Raw genomic sequence first — 18,134 nt, forward strand, 5'->3', positions numbered from 1 at the left:
TTTCTGTACTCTGTGTTGACATTTTTATGAGTACGTATTTTATAAAAGATTTTTAAAATAAGTCTAAGATTAGGAAAATGTACTGTGTAATGCAGGCAGTAATAATGAGACTTCAGTGCTTTGAGTTATGACGAGGAATAGAACGTAAATTGCAGTGACATTGTCCCCACCTCCCCCGAATATATATACGTAGAGAATATACATGTTCAGGTTTGTGCCAACCAGTTCCCAGCACTGCCTTGCGGGGAGGAAGGGCAGAGGAGAGTGAAGGGGGGGGCTTCTTTTAAACTTTTATTTCAATACTGTTTGAATTTTTAATGAATATCTATTACTGTTAATTTATTTTTTACATAACTGTAAAAAGGACCTGATGACACAAGAAAGGTCACGTTGGAGTAGGATGACCAGGGAAGACTTTGGGAGGACAGTGTGGTTTAGAGCGAACTCTGCAGGAGAGCGAATGTCAAGGGCACAAGCGGGGGCTGCTCCCCGATAGGTAGGGAGGAGCTGACGGGTGCTGTTGTAATTGCTAAAGACCAAGCGGTGGTTCGCTTTCATTCATTGTTGACAGTTGTGTACCTTTTTCTCCTGCCCCAAATCCTAGGTGTCGCTATTAAATTTGGCAAGTTTTCCGTGAAGGAAAATAAGCAGTTAGAGAAAAACGTGCAAGAATTTCTGTCTCTGACAGGAATCGAGAATGCAGACAAGCTGCTGTACACAGACAGATACCCAGAGGAGAAATCTCTAATCACCGACTTAAAAAGAAAATACTCGTTTAGATTGCACATTGGTAAGTTTAGAACTGTGGCCTCTTTGACCATCCATAGCCTTCCAGCCTTACACAGATAACCGCGGTGAGTACTGAGCACAGTGCCTGGCCCGTCCAGTACATGCAGTGCATGTTAGCTGCTGCTACGTTAATAGTATTTTTATTGCCAGCCTATACGTTCAGGGATTTGGAATGTGTTCATGTCTCCCAAGAATAGTGCTTTTACAGATTTTCTAACAAATTAGATGATCAGCTTCCAGCTTTCCTACTTGGTAACCGTTACGGTTTTGGTCTCTCTTCTTGTCCTCTATTGTGTATTTTTTTGCACATACTGCACAAAGTACTCTGGTATACACCAGAGTCTCTGAAGTTTTTTAAGTAGAGCCATATTTGTGCTTTGAGCTGGAACCCTCCTCTTGGAGGTATCCTGGGGAAGTTAGAAGGTCATGAAGCAATGTAGGTTTGGACTGGAAAAAAAATCTCTCTTGATTTAAAGAGGATAATTTCTTAGGTGGAATGCACAAAGGAAAACAGAACAATGAGCCCCTGCTGGGGGATCCTTTCATCTTTAGAGTGGCAAAGCAGGAAAAAGCTTATTCATTTGCAAAGGTTTTTTGTTTGTCTTATGGAGAACTGCTGGAGTGTGTCCTCCACCTCCAGATTATGTTAAAATCCCTTTGCCTAATAAGGGTCTTTTCCATGAATTTAGTAGACCAGAAGCTAGAGCCTCTACATGCTAAGCATCTAGTTTTCAGAGATCGCCAAGGAAACTGGGGATTTTGTATATCTGCTCCCCAAGACGGCTTTCTGCAGGACATAGGAAACTGCAACCTCCACCTGGGGTCTAGGATAGCGCATGTTGTAAAAAGGGGCCATTCTGGGTTTCTTTTATAATCGCGACTGCATTTCATGCCACGCTCTAGTTGTCCCTCTGACCACCTCTCTTCCGACTTTAGGTAAGGGCATTGCCCGGCCCTGGAAACTCGTATACTACCGAGCAAAGAAGATGTTTGATGTCAACAATTACAAAGGCAGGTAAGAAAACACTTGAGCAGAGCATTTCTCTAGTCTTTGCTGATACTGTAAATCAAAATGTACACAACAAAATCGTGAAGAGTTTCGTGTGTGAAACCAGATGTGTCATCAGGTGTATGTCTCCAAAGACCCGTTGAGTTTCCACCTCTTGAATAAATCTTCTGTCATCTTCCCATTTCTAAATCCCTGGCTTTCACTTTATGCTTTCATTTTAGCATTCTCCATGCGCTGCCTCTTAGCGTCACCCGTGCAGTTTTCTCAGCAGCCTCCTAAGTTGTCAGCTCCTTGTGAACCCAGACGTTCCTTCTCAGTGTGATGTGTGCCCTCCAGCACTGAGCCCAGTGCTTTGGGTTTTCAGTAAATATTTGAAGGTGGGGGTGAGCACTTGTGTGAGGTCATTTAAGTGTAATTCGGCAGCCTCAATGCAGAGCTTCATGTGGCAGTGGCCATTCTCTCCTCCCTTTTTTCCTAAATAAAATGCCCAATTGTGGTCTGTTTCCAACATTCCAAATAAAACAACTGTAGACCGAGCGTCAGTGGTGGGTAAGCACTCTGCTTAAGGACAAAGGGATGAGGGAGAAGGCATCAGCTCCTACCCTTGAGGGCCCAGACAGCCACCTAGGGCTCAACTACTGATCTCACTTCCAGGAGGCAGATGGAGTGAATCTGGCAGGGCCGGTTGGGTCCTACTTAGCGCCGTGATTTTAAATCAGGACATAGGTACTATCAGAACTTAACATTGATATGACCTTGGCTTCTTTTTAAAAATTTTTACCAAAAGAAATAAACCTGAAGTAGAGGAAAGATGCCTCCACACAGACTGAAACCTGCCCTCCCTTTTTCCCAAGCCCCTGCTGTGTACTTTAAGGAAATTCACTAAAGATGACATTTTAAATGGGACCAAAAAGATGCTTTTGGTAAATGAATGAGGTAACATGTTTTTCTACCTGTTACATCACTGTGGGAAATGACATTTTTCGAATAATGAAAGTCTGTCATTCTGATAATAAAGTTCATTCATTGGTACCATATTATTTGTGTTGCGATGACCATTTACCCTTAAAGTATTTTTCCAGCTTAAGGAACTCTAAAGTGAAAAAACCATACAAAGTCAAAAATCAAAGAATTGTAAGTCTCCAAGGGGCCATGGGGGTCAGTGCACCTGCTTCCTCATTTTCGTACACTCTGTTTTTCTCTCATGTCCTCTTTTTTGTTGCTTCAAGGGTACCTTTAAGTCTTGTTTTAAATCTCAGGAAGACCCTGCTTGCCTTATAAAGGAAACTGCTAAAAAGCTTGATTCTTAATGGTGAAGGATTTCGCATCTCTATTCACCATGCTCTGCATTTTAGATACATTTCTGAGAATGCTAGGATCTTACTGTCCCACGTAGTTGTGGATCACCCTCATTAGAAATGGTTAGTATTTTACTAGGGCTGCTTTTGTGTTGCATTAGTAATAACATAAACTACCACTTCTGGCCCCTCTTCCTCCCCGCAAAAAGGAATTATAAAATGTCATAAAGATGGCTTTTTCTTCCCTTAAACATTTAAGATGTTTAATCTCAAAATCCACATATAGTGCACTTTAGTTCTTTTCTTTTAATATATTTGCTTTTATGTGGGATTCCTGCATCTTAACTTCCTTAAACTGTGACAGATTTGTGCTAAGGCATCTGTCACATCTTTTTTTTTTTTTAATGACAGCTGTCCTTTTTTTTTTGGCTGAGTTGGGTCTTTGTTGTTGCGCATGGTCTTTCTCTAGTTGCGGCGAGCAGGGGCTACTCTTCGTTGCAGTGTGTGGGCTTGTCATTGCGGTGGCTTCTCTTGTTGCGGAGCATGGGCTCTAGGCGCACGGGCTTCAGTAGTTGTGGCTCGCAGGCTCAGTAGTTGTGGCGCACAGGCTTAGTTGCTCCGCGGCATGTGGGATTTTCCCAGACCAGGGATCGAACCCGTGTCCCCTGCATTCGCAGGCGGATTCTTAACCACCGCGCCACCGGGGAAGTCCCTGTCACATCTTTATTGAGCATCTGTTGTCTGTCAAGCATTACGGGTACCAAAGTGTAGAAAACTGACAGGGTCCCTGCCCTCCGAGGACCTCCCCTCCAGAGCTGTGCTGTCCATCCATGTGACCACCAGCCTCATGTGGCCATGGAGAACTTGAACTATGGTTAGTCCAAGCTGAGATGCACTGAAGAGTGAAGTATACAATGGACTTAGAAGGCTTGGTGTGGAGAAGAGAATGTAAAGTATCTCATTCATACTTCTAGGTTCTGATTACATCTTGAAATGGCTGCATTTTTAATATATTGAGTTAAATAAAATATGTTATTAATTCATTAAAACTAAATAAAATTAGGGACTTCCTTGGCGGTCTAGTGGTTAAGACTCCGTGCTTCCACTGCAGGGGGCGTGGGTTCGATCCTTGGTTGGGGAACTAAGATCCCACATGCCGCATGCTGCCGCCAAAAAAAACCCCACCAAAAACATGGAAGACAGAGTAGAATGGTGGAAAGTGGTCCTTGGTGATTTGACTGAGCTCCTGGATTAAGCTAACCCTAGGGCCCACCTGTATCTGGACTTTTCAATTGCCTGAGCCAATAAATTATCTTAAAAAAAACTAAATAAAATTAATTTTCCCCTGACCACTAGAAAATTCTAAATGACATCTGTGGCTCATATTGCCATTGGCCAGTGGTGGCCTAGACGAAGAGTCAGATAAACCAGGGAAGCCACGAGTGTACAGTTGCCAGTGGTGACGGGGGCAGTGAGAGAGCAGCAGAGTGTCCTGTGGGAGAGGACAGCAGGACACCTCCAACCCAGGCGGTCAGGGAAGCCCCGTCTGAAGATGCCCCATTTAAGCTGCTTCTGAAGAGCTTGCAGGAGCTGTCCAGCGGTGGAGGGCGGCCATTCCCACCACAGGTCCAGAGGCTCCGAGGTGAGAAAGGCCGGTAAGGCCAATGGGGCTGAACTTAGGGAGCGCTGAGCTTTGCAGGCACAGTCAGAAGTTTGGGTTTTATGGTGTGAAGCCTTTATGGGTTTGACTGGGGAATAACATGATCGGATTATTTGCCCTGGCCTCTGTGTAAATGAGCCAGGGACTGCGGTGACTGACTTACAGGATGCTCATGGTTGAGATGCCGAGACAGGAAGTATCTGGGCTCAGGTCCTTGGTAGGACTGCGCTGAGCAGGTTTCCTGACAGCCCACCCTATACGGCTTCTCCCAGCGTCGCAGCGTGCTGCAGTGAGAATAGTGGTTTTAAGCTTGTGGTTAATGCTCAGCTGTGATCTGTTTTCCCTTCCTCTTAGGTATAGCAAAGGAGATACCGAGAAGCTAAAGATATACCAGTCCCTCCATGGAAACGACTGGAAAAAGATTGGCGAGATGGTGTCTCGAAGTAGCCTCTCTGTGGCCCTGAAGTTCTCCCAGATCAGCAGTCGTAAGTCGTGGTCTCTAGAGCCCACCTGGGTGAACGAATCAGCCCACAGCGGCCCAGGGCCCAGGCATCACTACAGGCCTGTCTTCTGAGAGAGTCATCACTTTTTCAGCCATTCTCTTACTGATTCATTTATTTCTCCATGCATATTGATGCAACCTTAATTCACCAGACTGATTTCTGCCACACCTTATTTCAGTAGCTTTCAGTGTGACTCCAACTGCCAGGTAAACTGAAACCCACTCAGCCGGTGGGCAGGAGAGCCTGGGCCACCAAGATCCCTTCCCCCAGGTGGCCCGGGAAACCATCAGAGGGAGGGCCTGTTAGCCAGGGACGTTTCCCAAAACCAGTGTCAGTCATCTCTTGTCTCTTCTCCTCTTTCATAAAAAGCTTCCTTGGGGGCTTCCCTGGTGGCGCAGTGGTTGAGAGTCCGCCTGCCGATGCAGGGGACGCGGGTTCGTGCCCCGGCCAGGGAGGATCCCACATGCCGCGGAGCGGCTGGGCCTGTGAGCCATGGCCGCTGAGCCTGCGCGTCCGGAGCCTGTGCTCCGCAATGGGAGAGGCCACAACAGTGAGAGGCCCGCGTAATGCAAAAAAAAAAAAAAAAAGCTTCCTTGGTTATATTCTTCACCTTAAAAAGTCCCCAGTTGCTTTCAGAAGACAGTCCTTAGTGGGTGTTAGCTTCAGCCCAGAGGCTCACGTGCTGTGGCTCTGCAGGCAGAGCCATGCAGCGGGTCCCAGACAGGCGTCTGCGTGTCCACACATGGTAAACTCTGAGGTGGTGGAGACCACGCCTTTTGTGCCACCAACTCTGGCCACCGGTGCCACATGAAGACTCAGCGCAGCCAATTCTGCCAGTTTCCAAGAAGTAAAGCAAACATCTGGATTTGCATGTGTGTGTGAAATCAAGATCTTTTTTTCTTGGGACCCTCTTTTTTAAAATAAATTTATTTATTTATTTATTTATGGCTGCGTTGGGTCTTCATTGCTGCGCACAGGCTTTCTCTAGTTGCGGTGAGCAGGGGCTACTCTTCATTGCAGTGCGCAGGCTTCTCAATGCGGTGGCTTCTCTTGCTGTGGAGCATGGGCTCTAGGTGCGCGGGCTTCAGTAGATGTGGCACATGGGCTCAGTAGTTGTGGCTCGTGGGCTCTAGATCGCAGGCTCAGTAGTTGTGGCACACGGACTTAGTTGCTCCGTGGCAGGTGGGATCCTCCCGGACCAGGGATTGAACCCGTGTCCCCTGCGTTGGCAGGCAGATTCTTAACCACTGCGCCACCAGGGAAACCCCTCTTGGGATTCTCTTGATTTTTAAATATTCATCCAAATTGTCATTGGGGAAATAGTAACAATAACATTCTGTAGGCCAGATCAAAGATATCTGTAGCCTGCCAGCTTGCGGCCTCTTCCTTAGCATGACTGTGAGCATCTAGACAAGAAGAGCGAATCGTAGAAGCTTTTGATGCCCTGCGCCAAGGACTGGCTTTAGGAATTCACAGGTGCCGGGACTTCCCTGGTGGTTCAGTGGTTAAGCATCCACACTTCCACTTCAGAGGACGCGAGTTCAATCCCTGGTCGGGGAACTAGGATCCCACATGCTGCAGGGCAACTAAGCCCATGCTCCGCAACTAGAGAGAAACCTGCGCACCACAACGAAGGTCCTACGTGCTACAGCTAAGGCCGAACACAGCCAAATAAATTTTTTAAAATTAAAAAAAAATAGAAAGCTTAATGAGTGCAAAATATTAAAAAAAAAAAGAAAAGAAGGAAAAAAATAAATTCACAGGTGCCTTCTTCATCAAGTACTGTGGTGGCGTCATTGCAGCTGTTAATTTCACTCTAGAAACTCTTGGGGAGAGTTATGTATATAACATGAAAGTCATTTGGTTATTCTCTTTCCACTAAATGTTTGGGAACCTCACAATTTCCTGCAGGAGGTATTACTCTTAGAAACAGGAAGAACAGCTTTTTCGAAGTTAAAAAAAAGATTGCTTTAAGAAAGGATTTTTTTCTTTGCAGTTGGGTGTGTGTGTGTGTGTGTGTGTGTGTGTGTGTGTGTGATTGGTTCTTAAAAAGAATCTGTGGCCACTTTCGTAGTTTCATTTTGATTTGCACGTAACTGATAGTTTTTTTTGTTTCGTTTTGTTTCGTTTGGCTGCATTGGGTCTTCATTTGCTGCGTGCAGGCTTTCTCTAGTTGTGGCGAGCAGGGGCTACTCTTTGTGGCGGTGTACGGGCTTCTCATTGCAGTGGCTTCTCTTGTTGCAGAGCACTGGCTCTAGGTGCGCAGGCTTCAGTAGTTGTGGCATACGGGCTCAGTAGTTCTGACACACGGACTCTAGAGCACAGGCTTAATAGTTGTGGCTCATGGGCTTGGTTGCTCCACGGCATGTGGGATCTTCCCAGACCGGGGCACGAACCCGTGTGCCCTGCATCGGCAGGCGGACTCTCAACCACTGCGCCACCAGGGAAGCCCCGGATTCTTAACCACTGCACCACCAGGGAAGTCCATAACTGATAGTTTTATGTTTGTGTAATTGAGATGTTGCCCATTGTCTTCTGAAAAGTGTCTGATTTATCTTTTTTGTTTTTAAAGACTTTATTTTGGGACTTCCCTGGTGGTCCAGTGGTAAAGAGTCCTCCTTCAGTTGCAGGGGACGCTGGTCGGGGAACTAAGATCCCAAATACCACGGGGCAGCTAAGCCCGCTCTCCACAACTGCTGAGCTCACGCACCCTGTAGCCCGTGTGCCGCAAACTACAGGGGCCATGCACCACAACTAGAGAAAGAAAACTCACACGCCACAACTAAAGAGAAGCCCGTGCACCACAACAAAGAGCCTGCGCTGCAACAAAAGATCCCACATGCCTCAACAAAGATCCCATGTGCCACAACTAAGACCCAACGCAGCCAGAAAAATAAAGAAAATAAATAAATAAAGGGAAAAAAAGACTATTTTTCTAGAGCAGTTTTGGGTTCACAGTTAAAGTGAGAGGAAGGTATAAAGACTTCTTACTTATCTCCTGCCCTATACATACACAGCACACCCCCATTCTCAACACCCCCCGGCAGAGCGGTCCATTTGTTACAATCCATGAAGCTACCTTGACACATCTTAACCCCCCAGAGTGCACAGTCCACATTAGGGCTCACTCTTGGTGTTGTACCTTCTGTGGGTTTGGAGAGATGTCAAATGACAGATATCCATCATTATCATTTTGTTGTTAATATTGTGTTTGAGAGCAAATAAATTAGCAACTTCAAGACCATCCTTTTACGTCAACAGAAAGAAATCATGGTGCTTGGAGCAAGACGGAGACCCAGAAACTAATCAAGGCTGTTGAAGAAGTGATTCTAAAGAAAATGTCTCCCCAGGAGCTAAACGAGATGGATTCTAAACTCCAAGAGAATCCTGAAGGCCGCCTGTCAGTTGTTCGGGAAAAACTCTACAAAGGCATATCCTGGGTAGAAGTGGAGGCTAAAGTGGAAACCAGGAATTGGATGCAGTGTAAAAGTAAGTGGTAAGTTTGAGGCTTCTTACATAAATTTCAACAAGATGCATTCCCTGCCCATCTCTCAGCAACTTCCGGAGAGGGGTGGACTGCTGAGGTTACTAAGAATATCTGTAACTACCACGTGGAAAGCCTTACAGTAGGTCAAGAATGATCCTTTCTAATCTGCTGCTCCAACCACTTCAATATCAGTAGCTGATTTAAGTTAGCATTTAGCCAACCCTGATTCATTGTGTGGCTTCTTCATAAAGAACTTGAACCTTTTATTCTATTTATTTATTTATTTAATTGAAGTATAGTTGATTTACAATGTTGTGTTAGTTTCTGGTGTACTAAGTGATTCAGTTATGCATATATATTATTTTTTCATTCTTTTCCAATATAACTTATTACAAGATATTGAATACAGTTTCCTGTGCTGTACAGTAGGACCTTGTTGTTTATCTATTTTCTATATAGTAGTTTGTAGTTTGAAATTGCTAATCCGCAATTTCAAATTTATTCCTGCCCCCTTTCCCCTTTGGTAACCATAAGTTTGTTTTCTGTGTCTGTGAGTCTGTTTCTGTTTTGTAAACAGAACTTGAATCTTCTTAATATTGAATATTGACTTCTGGTTTCTTCACTCTGTCCCTTTCTTCATAAAACCAGGTTGTTACCTATTTATAGCATGAAAAAAAAATACAAAATTAACGTCTGAATATTTAGGAGGGAAATCACAAGCGTAGTGATCAGTAATAGCTCCACCTTTTTACTTTTGGTTTCTAATTCAGCAGTTCCTCTGTCTTCATCCAAAGCAGGGCAGTCACGCTCTTCATCCTAGAACATCTTTAGGTGCATCTGTCACAAAGAAGTAGTTTCGGTCCAGATCTTGCTGCACGTTGTTCGCCCGATGTAGCTTTTCCCAGCCCTGGAGGGTTTCTGATCTAACTTTCAACTGCAACTTTCAGCTGCAGCATGACAGCTTGAAGCAGTGGTTCTACAGCCCACGACCCAGGCCTCCTGCATAAAGGGAGTTTCATCATCTTGACCATTAAAGAAGAATGAAATCCAGAGTGGGCGTGTTGTACGTTAAAAGCAAACTCCTAGATTATACTGTGTATTGTTTATATACCTTACAGTTCTGCTGTAGAGTATTTATTTTACTAGAAGACTACCCTCAGGAAATAAGCTCCAAAGGACAGATAATGTTTAGGGGGGGAAGTGTGTAATATGGAGGAACCAGAGCCCTTTCTCCCCCTATATCTTAGACTTAAAAACAGGAGTGGGGGCTTCCCTGGTGGCGCAGTGGTTAAGAATCCGCCTGCCAATGCAGGGGACACGGGTTCAAAGCCCCGGTCTGGGAAGATCCCACATGCCGCGGAGCAACTAAGCCCGTGCACCGCAACTACTGAGCCTGCGCTCTAGAGCCTGCGAGCCACAGCTACTGAGCCTGCGTGCCACAACTACTGAAGCCCACCTGCCTAGAGCCCATGCTCTGCAACAGAGGCCACTGCAATGAGAAGCCCGTGTACCGCAATGAAGAGTAGCCCCCGCTCGCCACAACTAAAGAAAGCCCGCGTGCAGCAACGAAGACCCAACACAGCCAAAAATAATTAATTAATTAATTTTTTTAAAAAAGGAGTGGGTTATAAAGCCTCAGTTGGAAGATGATATGTCAGTGTCTTAAAAGGGCAATGATGAAGGGGAGCCATGCTTCAGAATCAGCATAATTAAATAACATGCAAGGGTTCTCTTTTAATTTGAAGAAAAATGTAGGAAACTTGAATGCTGAACATAGATTTACTTCATGAAACATTGAAATGGCATCAGCGGGTACATTTCAAACCAGTGAATGTGGGTGGCTGTTAGTAAAAACAGTGTCAGTTTCTGTGTGTGTGCGTCATGTGCCTCCCTTCTCAAGAAAGTAAATGTTACAGCTCACGATCTGTCCATCACATTGTGACAAATTTCACTCTTCACGAGAAGCACTTTTTAAATATTTTTAATTGAGCTGCTGCTCTCATTAGGAACTTCAGGGAACCCTTTCCCTCAGCCATGAACTTTGGGCCTTAGAGGAATCATTGAATCATTGATGACTTTACTAAATCTGTGTAATTTGGTGTTTCAGCAGCTATAATGGTAATAAGAGCAATGTCTCTCTGTTTTATAAATAAGCAAAAATAAATTGAGTTTACACAGCGCCCTTTAGCACCTGCAAGCAGGCTTATTCTTTTTTTTCCTCCCCTTTTTTTAACTGTTTATTATGGAAATTGTGTAACGCACAGCAACTTAGAACTCCTTGTATCCATCATTCATTTTCAATAACCATCAACTTTCTATCTCTTTATTTACCCTTTCCCACTTTAAAAAAATTAAAAAAGGTATATTCTTGATGGTGGTAAATGTTAGCAGTGATGAGTCGCAAATGTTATAAAGTGGTTCTGAATAAGGACAATTTAAATGAGGAAAACAAAGGACATTTTAATGGAAACTTTACCCCGAAAATAAACTGTTTTTCTTTCTTTCAATGTAGGACGGAAATTCTAACCAAGAGGATGACAAATGGTCGGGACGTATACCGGGGAGTTAATGCCCTACAGGCCAAGATCAACCTCATTGAAAGGTACAGAAATAGAAAGTGACGACATTTTCTGTGTTCTTCTCTCTAGCCAAAGAGTAGTTGTTCAACAGCAGAATCTGCAGTAAGATCACCACGGTTCATATTCCTCTTTCAGCACTTTCTACGTGCATGACCTTGGACGTGTTTCCTACCTTTCTAGGTCTTGGTTTGTTTATCTTAAATGAGGATGATAATAACAGTACCTGCCTCTTAGTGTTATTGGCAGAAGAAATGAAATAATGCATGTAAAACGTAGCATGCACTCAATAAACATAGCTATTTTAGTCTTTAAGGCTTTCACATAGACATGGCTTACTTCTGTCCATTGGAAAATGGAGCTAAATACTTCAGGCCGAGCCCCACTGCTCTCTAGCACGCGTTAGTTGGTGTCACTGCTGCTTGGTCTTTAGTTTTGTCTTTGAGTTCCTGGTCCGTGCAGAGTCCTCCCTCCCCTGATGGACAGGGAGACATGGACCTGTTTTACAAAGTCAGCGAGTCTAGTGGAGCTGGGCTCGTGTCCAATGAGGAACAGCAAAGAGCAGAAGAAACCTTTGGATTCTGGCCGCCCTGTCCAGCTTCATTATTCTTGCGCTCTGTCAGGAAGCCTGCTTCTCCTTCATTGGTGGGCTTCCTCGTTCTCCACGCCGGCCTGGCTGGGGTTGCCTTCCCCTTTTCTCCTCTACCAGAGAGACAGCAGAGACTAGCAGAGCCAAGGAGGCCATCTCACGTCAGGCAGGCCTGGGTTCCATTGTGGGTACCGCCTATGAGTCATGAAACATTGAGCCAATGACTCGAGCTCTCAGCCCTGATTCCTGGCCTGTGGAAAGGACATAATCCCCTAGCTTCATCAGGTGATGTTGAGGGTAAATGGATTAGTGGGTATCAAGGTCTTAACCCAGTGTCTGTCACATAGTAAGTGCTGAGTACACATGTGTACTACTCTTGTGTGTCTACACTGAATGGTGAAGTTGTGTTTTTGGTTGGTTGGTTGGTTGGTTGGTTTTTAATTTTTTATTTATTTATTTGGTTGCGTCGTGTCTTAGTTGCAGCAGGCGGGCTCCTTAGTTGTGGCATGCAGACTCTTAGTTGTGGCATACATGTGGGATCTAGTTCCCTGACCAGGGGTCGAACCCGGGCGCCCTGCATTGGGAGTGTGGAGTCTTAACCACTGTGCCACCAGGGAAGTCCCTGTGTTGTTTTTTTTTTTAAATTGAAGCATAGTTGATTTACAATGTTGTGTTTAATCTTTGCTGTACAGCAAAGTGACTCAGTTATACATATATATATTTTTTTCATATTTCATTCTTTTCTATTATGGTTTATCACAGCATACTGAATATAGTTCCTTGTGAAGTTGTGTTTTTTACTAGGCTTGGTGGGAGATGCAAAGGGCTCAGGAGGAGGAAGCGTGATTTTTTTGGTCTGTAGCTCACCCCATGACGTTGGGCTGACCTTGGGTTAGGATGCCAGTGACACTGGGCCTGTGTAACAAGGGAGCTGGAACAGGGGTGAACACGCTGAGACCTTCCAGCTCTTAATATTCTGTGAGTCCATGAAGATGTCCATCATGTTGATTTTTGGCTTGAAAACTTAATTTTTATTTTTTCTCATAGGTTGTATGAAATAAATGTGGAAGATGTTAATGAAATAGACTGGGAAGATCTTGCTAGCACCATAGGGTAAGGCCATTTGTTTAATATCAAGCTAATGAAAAAATCAGAGAGGAGTTCTAATAAATGACTGCCTCTCAGATTTGAAGAACAGGACTGAAATTCCTGCTGCTTATGGAACTCATCTATAAATTGTATTTGTGTATATATGTATTGGGAACGCCCTGTCTAAGTACCGGACCAGGTAAATCAGACCAGCCCTCCCTCCGCTCCAGCCACCACCTCCACCCCAAGATACCTGAGGAGAGTGAATGAAATGTGTGCAGAGTCTCTTAAAAGCTTCATGGAGCACACCAGCTATGACTGGGACAAAGAACCCATGGTCCCTTTGCCCATAATTAGCCTTCTACCATTTGCCACGTTGACTTTATCATCCCTCCCTCCCTCCCTCTCCCGCTCCCTTCTACAAGGGAATAGAATTCTTTCCCTTAACCGTTTCAGTGTTAATGGTGGACGACATGTCCTCAGCAAGGCTGTTACTCTGCATCAGCACAGTGATCGTACTGAGGGCACCTGACACTGATGCACTACTATTGTCTAAAACACAGTCCCCATGCAAATTTCACCCAGCGTCCCAGTCGTGTCCTTTATAACACTTTCCCCCTGATTTAAGATCCAGCCCAGGATCTGTCTCCTTACTGTCTTCTAATCTGCAGAGTTCTTCTGCCTTTTCTTTTTTTTTTTTTAATTATTGGAGTATAGTTGATTTATAATGTTTCAGGTGTACAGCAGAATGATTCCATTATAGATTCTTTTCTGTTATAGATTTTTTAAAATTTATTTATTTATTTATTTTTGGCTGCGTTGGGTCTTCATTGCTGTGCATGGGCTTTCTCTGGTTGGGGCGAGCGGGGGCTGCTCTTCATTACGGCACGTGGGCTTTTCATTGAGGTGGCTTCTCTTGTTGCGGAGCATAGGCTCTAGGCACGTGGGCTCAGTAGTTGTGGCTCACGGGCTCTAGAGCACAGGCTCAGTAGTTGTGGTGCACGGGCTTAGTTGCTTTGCGACATGTGGGATCTTCCCGGACCAGGGCTTGAACCCATGTCCCCTGCAGTGGCAGGAGGATTCTTAGCCATTGCGCCACCAGGGAAGTCCCTCTGTTATAGGTTATTACAAGATATTGAATATAGTCCCCTGTGCTATACACTAGGTCCTTGTTGTTTATCTGTTCTATATACAGTAGTGTGTATCTGTTAATGCCTTTGTCTTCTATGACGTTGAAATTGTGGGAAAATACAGGCTGGTTGTTCTGGAGAACTTGCCTCAGTTGGGGAGTTTGTCAGACGCTTCCTCACTGTTGGATTTGGGTTTTGTATTTTACGTGGGAATCAGTCACGGGGGAGGCTGTGTTTCTGTCACCAGGTCACATCCCATCAGGAGGCATGTGGTTCTGATTTTGATCCCCTGGCTCTGGCGGCCTCTGCCACACTGCCCCACTGTAGAAAAGGAAGTTTTTCTCTTGGTGAAAAGAAATGGCCACGGGGAGATCTTTTGAGACCACATCAAGCTGCTGTTCGTCTTCGGGTTTCCCTCAGGGGTTTTGGTGTGCTGTTCATTTGCATCTCTCACCCGAGGAGTGAGATGTCCTCAGTTGCCGCTGTCTGCCTTCATCGCTGCGGTCCTTGCATTTTCAATCAGTTCCTGCCACTGGAGGAGAGGCCACCACTCGGAAGACCTGAATTCACTGCTAGCCAAGCAACCGAGAGCTGGCTGGCAAAGCACAGTCTCTCTAAGCAGCACACGTTGTTGAGCATCGCGGGGCTCAGGGGTTGGTGGGCTTTGGGAGGTGGGGATGTTGAGGGACTGTCTGGCCTTTAGTTTGGGAAGGGTGCCGAGGGCAGCAGGGCTGCCGCAGCCTGGCTGCCTTTCAGAAACGTGGCTGCTGGTGTGAGGTTGTCACTGATCCATTAGGAAGGGTGTAAACTGGTTCTGCTGGTTAGTTATTTACACCTCAGGATTATGGACAAAGAACGATCAGTCCTTTTTTTTTAAACTTGAGAATTGGAATCTTTTTGTGGCAGGCCCTGTTGGGAGCCACAGACACATGCCCGTGATTCCAAACCCTTTCCTCTTCTAGCTCGTCTCAGGAGTGGGGCACCAGCTCTTGGGTTTGTGGGTCCCTGGGAGGGGAGGGTGTTAGGGGCTTTGAAGGAAGGGTATCCTGCTGTGTACCCCACCAACTCCCGTCCTAAGAAGTATTCATGTCGACATGTCCCTCCCTCTGTAATATCAAACCGCTTTTGAAAAATCTGACTTTTCCAATAAATGTTTGTGTATCTTGTGACATTGCCTCAGATCACATTTCTTAAATTGAAATGGGTTTTTAATGATTTTAAGTAGAATTATATACTTAGATATTGATTGTTCTGGTTAAGGTTTAGAAATCTCAGAGCTGTTAAAACAGACATCATGGCATCCAGTCAAATACCATTGGAAATAGTACATCCTCAAAGCTTTAATAATGAGTTAAAACAGTGAAAATAATTAAATTAAAAGTTAGGTCTCTCAGGTTCTTTAAGCCTCCCTTGTGAATTATTTAGGCAGGATTTTAAAGAAAGCATCTCCACCTAATGAGATGTAACACTTACTTTGTCTGAAAATGTCCAGATCCGTTATTGTTACTTCTTGAAGGCTGAGCTTTGATCTGCAGAACAACCTGGGCGGAGGGCACTGTGGGAAGAGGGAAGGCATAGATGCCCTAGAACTTGGGCTTTGCAGTCAGATGGACCGGGCGTCAAGTCCTGGGACTCTGCTCATCATTTAGCCAGCCTTGGGCAGGTCATTCCCTCCCTTGCCTCCACGTCGCGGTTTCCTCATCTGCGCAGTGGTTTAACAGGACCGTGATGAGGACGACAGCAAGGAGACAGTGCGTGGCACGCAGTGCGCACGTGGCGGGCAGCTGCTGCCATGAAGAGGCAGAAAAAGCCCAGCTGTCTTGTACTTCCACATACCTAGCAGATCCAGTTATTCCCACTAATCATATAACAACTAGATTAATTAGTCACTGAAACAAATATGCCACACTTTTATGGCTTAGGAAGTGAGTGCCCAGGAAGTGAAGTTAGTGATTTTCACTTTAAAAAAATATTTAAGATGTGGTTGTTTCTGTCCTACTTATTGTAAATGGAAAATGGATTTGACTCACCAGAATATCGTAAGCATCCACTTTATTTAGCTTTGTAAAGTAAAAAATCCAGACCCCTGCCTTTGCATTGTGACAAATATATAGTTATCCTAAATGTAGTGGTTAAGAGTGTAGGATTTGTGAAGTGTTGCCATTGGCAGCAACATGGATGGGCCTAGAGATGATCATACTAAGTGAAGTAAGCCACACAGAGAAAGACAGATATCATGTGATATCAATTATATGTGGAATCTTAAAAAACTGATAACAAATGAACTTATTTACAAAACACAAATAGACTCACAGACATAGAGAACAGACTTATGGTTACCAAAGGGTTAGTGGGAGGTAGGGGGGTAAATTAGGAGTCTTGGATTAACATATACACACTACTGTATATAAAATACATAAACAATAAGGACCTACTGTATAGCACAGGGAACTATACTCAATATCTTGTAATAATCTATAATGGAAAAGAATCTGAAAAAATAATATATATATATATGTATAACTGAATCTTTCTGCTGTACCCTTGAAACTAACACAATGTTATAAATTAACTATACTTCCATTAAAAAAAAACTGATATCAAAAAAAAAGAAAAAAGTAGAATTTGGAGTGGACCCAATTGAAGTCCCAGCCCTTCCCCCCTTATTCACTGTAAGATCTTGGCCATCTTCTCTTGGTTTCACCATCTCCAAAACGAGGGATAAGCGTAGGAGCCCCCTTGCAGAGTGGTCGTGAGGGTTATTTGTTGCTCTGCGGAGAGCCCTCAGGGTGGGGCTGAAGACAGTGTTAGCATGAGCCCCTGTGAGCTAGCGTTACACCTTGTCTTCCCAACTGGTAGTTTAGATTATTCTAGTTTAGACAGAATTCGTCTTGTTGTACTGCTGGTTTTCTTCCTTTTGTGTGTGTATGTTTAACCAGATGAACAATAGCTTTTCATATGTGTCTTATTTTTCTCACATGTGTAGACATGAGGATTAAGAAAGCTGCTTAGGTCTGTAGACCACCCCTCAATCAATGCACTTAGTACACAGGACTGAAATGATTAACTTTTAAACTGCCACTAACTTTTTGACACCTTTTCCTTTCTAAAGGGATGTTCCTCCATCTTATGTCCAAACTAAATTTTATAAGCTGAAAGCTACCTGTGTTCCCTTTTGGCAGAAGAAGACTTTTCCAGGTCAGTATTTTCGGTATCTGAATAATTAAAAGCGCAGCACATGGGGACACACGCTGGTAGTGTGACCTTGGGTAGTGACTTCTGGGAACCTCAGATTCTTCAAATGGAAAACGGTGAAAATTGGCAAATTATAACCCCTACCTGACAGGACTTTCAGAAGTACTAAATGAGATAATGAGCTTGAAAAGTGTGGTCACCAGGCTGCCGGGCGTTTAGCAAGCACTGGGTGAGTAGCTGCGCGTGCTTCTGGGTTGCACAGCACACGTGCTCACGTGCACACGCTCACACCACATGCCTGCACACACACTGATCCACAAAAAACTGGAGATACAGTTTCTTCTCTGCAGCCATTTGTAGGTGGTTTACATATGTAATTCCCAAACCTGGAGTATCAGAGTCAGGTGGGGAACTTGGGAAAAAGGTACATACCTGGGTCTCATCCCAGACCCAGTCGATCCTAGTCTCTAGTCTGGGTCCAGAGGCTAGGTTTTTCTCTAACAAGCTCACAAGTGAGTCGCCAGTGGCCTGCCCAGCATCATTGTTTGGGAACCGCTGGTTCGGGTAACACTGCACCCTGCAGTGTGTGACAAAATGCTCCTTGCGTTCAGCAGACACCACTTCCTGGGTTTGAATCCTGGCTTCGCCCTCCTGACTCTATGACTTTGGATGAGTTTCATAATGTCTTTATGCCTCATTTGAAAAACGGGTGAACAATGGTGCCTACCTCATAGGATTTTTGAGAGGATTGAATGAGCGACTATGAATAAAGCAGTTAGAGCCAGGTCTTGCACACAGTAATGCCAGTA

The 18,134-nt window shown here is 44.6% G+C and overlaps 1 protein-coding gene across 3 annotated transcripts in view; it reads left to right on the forward strand.

Moving 5' to 3' along the window:
- The window catches only part of TTF1 (transcription termination factor 1), a 32,476-nt gene that overhangs the window by 6,821 nt on the left and 7,521 nt on the right, over window positions 1-18,134 (forward strand). For 2 of the 3 annotated variants that reach the window (XM_060153988.1, XM_060153987.1), the window contains exons 4-10: window positions 605-790; window positions 1,726-1,804; window positions 5,111-5,241; window positions 8,521-8,755; window positions 11,259-11,348; window positions 12,959-13,024; window positions 17,243-17,328. In XM_060153988.1, coding sequence (XP_060009971.1) covers window positions 605-790; window positions 1,726-1,804; window positions 5,111-5,241; window positions 8,521-8,755; window positions 11,259-11,348; window positions 12,959-13,024; window positions 17,243-17,328 — 873 coding nt within the window. Of the gene's footprint in view, window positions 1-604; window positions 791-1,725; window positions 1,805-5,110; window positions 5,242-8,520; window positions 8,756-11,258; window positions 11,349-12,958; window positions 13,025-17,242; window positions 17,329-18,134 lie in introns of those variants that run through there. The other variant, XR_009541445.1, reaches the window with a different exon arrangement.

The sequence above is a fragment of the Lagenorhynchus albirostris genome, chromosome 7 (assembly GCF_949774975.1).
Source record: "Lagenorhynchus albirostris chromosome 7, mLagAlb1.1, whole genome shotgun sequence".
Taxonomy (NCBI): domain Eukaryota; kingdom Metazoa; phylum Chordata; class Mammalia; order Artiodactyla; family Delphinidae; genus Lagenorhynchus; species Lagenorhynchus albirostris.